Source organism: Scylla paramamosain, chromosome 11 (assembly GCF_035594125.1).
Source record: "Scylla paramamosain isolate STU-SP2022 chromosome 11, ASM3559412v1, whole genome shotgun sequence".
Lineage (NCBI taxonomy): Eukaryota > Metazoa > Arthropoda > Malacostraca > Decapoda > Portunidae > Scylla > Scylla paramamosain.
Window position 1 is genome coordinate 24243248 of NC_087161.1, and position 5275 is coordinate 24248522.

Sequence of the window (5275 nt, forward strand, 5' to 3'; positions counted from 1 at the left end):
TTTAGTGTAATGGTTACCTTTTGTTGTTATTCATAACTTTTAAGAAAATTATTTCCGTGGACACAAATGAAAAAAAATAATAGGAAATACTTTTTTTTCTTTTTAGCTGCGGAGATGGTATTTTAAAAGTTCGTATTGATTAGAGAAAAAAAACTGTCCTGTAGAGAAAAATATAACATTGCAATATGAGAGAGAGAGAGAGAGAGAGAGAGAGAGAGAGAGAGAGAGAGAGAGAGAGAGAGAGAGAGAGAGAGAGAGAGAGAGAGAGAGAGAGAGAGACTGTGTGTATGTGTGCGTTTTGGAACAATTTTTAACTCAGTATTTTCGATTGACGTTTCGTTGGCCGGGTTCCAGTTGCCTACTCTCGTTCTCTCATTTTATTTAATCTTCGTGATGGGCAATGCCACTTTTTTCCTGAATATCTCATGTAGGTTAGATAAAATTTTTATTCTTTCCGGCAGAGAAGATAAAAATTTCGCAAAGGGGGTGGAAGGGAAAGTTAAGGAAAATATGGTGAGAGGAAGAGAAATATCGAAGGGAGATGAGGAAATGGGTGTAAACTGAAAGAGGAGAACCGAGTGGGAGAATAGGAGGAAGAGAAGAATAAACAGAGAGAGAAAGTAACACAGACCACAAACTTGATCATTTTTTTGTCCCTTGCTAAAAAGAAAATGAAAAGAGTGACAGAGACAGACTCAAGTTATTATTGCGGTGCTAATGGACTTGTCTTCTCTTTTGTGTGACAGAGATTTGCAGAGAAAAGTTTGCGCGTTTTCTTCTTTCCAGGAGAATAAAAAAAAAGAAGTGAAAGAGGAAAAAGGAGTTGAAACACTAATTTTTAAACTTCCAAAAACATATTAGCTATTTTATTTCACATTGTAAGAGGTGAACTGCCCAAGGAAATGAGGTAGTTCAAGAAAAAAAAATTGTTTGCATTTTATAATCACATCTAGAAAACAGAAAACTTAAATTTGAAGAAAAAAAAATCCTCTTAAATTTTGGAGTGATAAAAAAAGAAAAACAACTATAAAATTTGAACACGAAGAGTTACAAGAGGAAAAAAAAAAATAGAAAGAAATAGAAACCTGACACTCCAGTATATCCAACGAACAATATTTTCCTACGACGCAAAAAGAAGAACTGCCAAGAAATCACAGGAAAAGAAAAACACCACGAGGATACGAAGATAAGCAAACCCACACCCAACAACCTTAACATATTTTTCTGCACGCGAGTCACCACCACAACCGCCACCACGTCTACCACAACCATCATCACGTCCACCACCACCAGCCCCTCCGCCGCCACGCCCGCCCCCACCATGCACAAGAAGCGTGGGTGGCGGGCGTTCCTTACCAAGCTGCCCGTGCTGGCGCTGCGGCTCGCCAAGGTGCCACGGGTCCACCCCACGCTGCGGGTGCCCAGGCTGCCCGCGGGGTTCGTCCATCTGATAAAACCCGGAGTCAAGTATGAGAAGGTAAGAGAGGCATAAGAGTGAAGAGAAGGGATAGGAAGTAGAGTGTAAGAGAGAAGGTGCGAGTAATGGATATGAAGGTTAGTAGAGAACGGGAAAGAGAAGGGAGGTAGAGTGTAAGAAGGAAGGTAGGAGATGTAGGAGATGTAGGAGAAATAAGAGAACAGGAAGGTGTAAGAGAGAAGTGGGTAGAATGAAGAGAAGAGAAAATAAGTAGTGTAAGAGAGAAGATAAGGCAGAAATGGGTGGGAGAAAGGGAAGGGGAAGAATATATAGAGCATAAGAGGGAAGATAAGAGAGAAGTTTGTCGGGTGAAGAGAAGGGGAAGGAGGAAAGAGGTTCTAAGGTAAATGGGGTAAAAAGTTGAATAAAGAAAGGGGAAGGGAAAGGAGGTAAGGTGTAAGAAGGAAGATAAGCAGGGCAGGGTAGGGATATAGGTGGAATAACGGAAGAGGAACAAGGTATAAGAGAGAAGTGATTGAAGTGAAAGGAAGGGGAAGGAAATAAGGTGTAAGAGAGAAGGTAAGGAAGGCAGGGCAGAGAAAGGGATGGAGAAGAAAGTACAGCTTAAAGAAGAAATAAGGATGGGAAGAAGTTAATGAAAAATGCAAAGGAGAGGATTCATTGACTGATTTGATTGACTAATTGATTCATTAAATGCGCTGAAAGAACGAAGTCATTTGGCGCCATGGAAGCAGAAAGGAAAGGAGAGAGAGAGAGAGAGAGAGAGAGAGAGAGAGAGAGAGAGAGAGAGAGAGAGAGAGAGAGAGAGAGAGAGAGAGAGAGAGAGAGAGAGAGAGAGAGAGAGATCGTTAGTTTGAAGAAAAAGAGACACGGAGGACGAATGGAATGCCTGCAAAACCTGGAGGGAAAGGTAAGAATGGAAGAATGGCAGTTGTAATTGGTGCCTTAAATTCCCCGGCATCGTCAACACCTGCTCACTTTTTCACGTGTATGGCGGACCGGTGAGTCCAGTTACGGGCCTCGCTACTTTATATAAGCTGGCAGTAAATGCGCGGCGCTGCGGGAACGTAAGTGGTTTGCTTGGTCTTAAGAGGGTTAGAGAAAAAAATGGAGTGTTTAAGACTAAAAAGAAAAAGGCTGAAATACGGACGAAATTGGGTTACACCTATTATGATGCTTTACGGAGCGAAAACATCAATACATTTTAAGTTATGGGAATGTAAGTGAATTTCATTGGTCTTTTGGTAATTAAAAGGAATAACTGAAGTAAGGCCGAAATTGGGTTACATGTATTTATAACGTTTTACAAAATAAAGAGATTAATAAATTTAAAGTTATTTAAACATAGGTAGCTTCCATAGTCTTATGGTAATTAAGGAAAAATAAATGAAATAAGGAATTAATCGAGTTAAATGTATTATTATATGTCATATTTCTACTATACGGAATTAAAAATCCACAGATTTTAAGCTTTTTGTTTCACGTCGACTTATCTGTTTATTTTTATTATCGTACTATGCTTAGTTTTATTTACGTGCTTGTTGTGCAGAAGTCCAGCTTTTTGAGAGGGAATTATGCCTTTGTTTACAGGACTGGTGTGGATCCTTGTGATGGAGAACTCTCTGTGATACTCCCCTGTAATAAATTACTGCTATATTTCCTCCGCGTGACACAAGTGAGCTGCCCTCTCCCCCTTTCCTCCTCCTCCTTCCGTCCTCTCTCACCTCCTTTTTATCTCCTGTACTTTCGCTAACTACCGTGAAGGAGAACGAAGGAAGGGAGAGGAGGAAATAAAAGGTGCTGCCATTACCTGTCCCCAGCAGCAGGTGTGGCGCTCCCCTGCTGCCCCCTGCTGCTGTGGAGGGCGGGAATGGGCAAAGAGGGAAGGAAGGGAGGGGAAGGAGGGACAAGGGGATAAATGCGACATGGATGTGAACACTTGGGAAATGGCAGGAACAAATCTCTCTCTCTCTCTCTCTCTCTCTCTCTCTCTCTCTCTCTCTCTCTCTCTCTCTCTCTCTCTCTCTCTCTCTCTCTCTCTCTCTCTCTCTCTCTCTCTCTCTCTCTCTCTCTCTCTCTCTCTCGTCCCTGATCACTTCCTCCTCCCATCCCCTCAATACTTCCTCCCTTCTACATCAAAGACAACACTGCTTTCGAAATTATATCAGATCTACATTATACTTTTCAATTCTCTTTCCTTTCTCCGTTTCCCTCCTCTTGTCCTTCCCCCTCCGACTTTCTGCCCTCTCTCATCTCACTTCCCTCTCCTCCCCTCCGTTCTCACTTCGTTCCGTTTCCTTGTTCTCTCCACACATATTCACTGTAACTTTTCATTAGGGTCATAAACACAGCTTAAATGGCACGAGTTTGAGCTTAGTAACCATGTGTGTGTGTGTGTGTGTGTGTGTGTGTGTGTGTGTGTGTGTGTTGTCGCTTGGCAGTATACATATCGCATGAAAAAAATCGTAACAGCTCAACATCGCGCCAGCTGCTCGCGAGAAGTGAATCAACGTAGTACCCCTTGTGAACAGTGGGAGAAAGAGCTTGCCCGTTTTCTCTGGTTCAAGACCCGTTTTCTCTCCGGCGCTACCTTAAAAGCGGAAACTGACCAATTTCGAAGGTGGTATCTGACTTCCTTATGTATTTTGCTTTTGTCCTTTACACGTGCACTGGTAAATATAATGTAACCTCTGATTTATTTTGTTGTGTTAGGTTATTGATATTTTTTTTTTTTCATATTATAACAATTTTCTTTTTATTCCGGTCGTCTTTATTATTCGAACTAAGTATTTTTGGCTATTTCTTCCTCGTTTAACTTTCAGCAGTTCAGGCGCTTGTTTATCTGAAGGTGTAAATAATCTTTCGTCTCAAAATCAATAATAAATAAAATTAATGTAATAATGTTTGGCAGAGACTCATAGGAAATTATTTATTAGTAGTGGTGGTGGTGGTGGTAGTGGTAGTAGTAGTAGTAGTAGTAGTTGTTGTTGTTGTTTGTTGTTTTTGTAGTTGTATCATAGTTTACATTCTGCATGGTCTGGGTTTTAGGGGAAATCAATGGAACTACTGCAGTCATCGTTCTCTCCATTGATTTCTTCCGCATTTCGTTCCCGTTTTCTCTCTTTCGGCACCGGTTTTCTTTCTCCGCGTTGAAGGGGACACTCCACTAGAATGTTTAACATTTCGCACTAGCATATTATAATAGTATCGCACATTAAGAAAGTAGCCATACATCTACTTGGGTATGATGAACGAAAACAAAAGAAAAAATAAAATGTTTTACACACACACACACACACACACACACACACACACACACACACACACACACACACACACACACACACACACACACACATGGTCGAAGTGTCTTACAGCAAAAAAAAAAAAAAAGTAAAAAGTAAAAAAAAAAAAATACTATTTTGCTGTGTGTGTGTGTGTGTGTGTGTGTGTGTGTGTGTGTGTGTGTGTGTGTGTGTGTGTGTGTTTTTCCCCTTTCTTAAGTTATCATCTTGTTGTCTACGGCCCCTATGAACCACCAAACACACACACACACACACACACACACACACACACACACACACACACACACACACACACACACACACACACACACACACACACTAAAGTATGGCAACATCCCCATCCTCCAGCAGCATCGCCATCCACCTCCTACTTAACCTTCCGGATCTCGCACGAAGAATCACAAAAAGCCCCTTGAAAGATCATTGGCCCGAACCTTTGCGGACTCCGTGAAAGCCTTTGAGCTCTGGAACTGCACCATTACAGAGAGAGAGAGAGAGAGAGAGAGAGAGAGAGAGAGAGAGAGAGAGAGAG

General features: G+C 41.5%; 1 protein-coding gene across 1 annotated transcript in view; it reads left to right on the forward strand.

Moving 5' to 3' along the window:
• Positions 1-474: 474 nt before the first annotated feature.
• LOC135105091 (uncharacterized) overlaps positions 475-5275 on the forward strand; it is a 37729-nt gene continuing 32928 nt past the window's right edge. Inside the window, exon 1 of the mRNA XM_064013053.1 lies at positions 475-1477. Within this exon, the coding sequence (XP_063869123.1) occupies positions 1322-1477 (156 nt within the window). The 5' untranslated portion in view covers positions 475-1321. The remainder of the gene's footprint in view (positions 1478-5275) is intronic.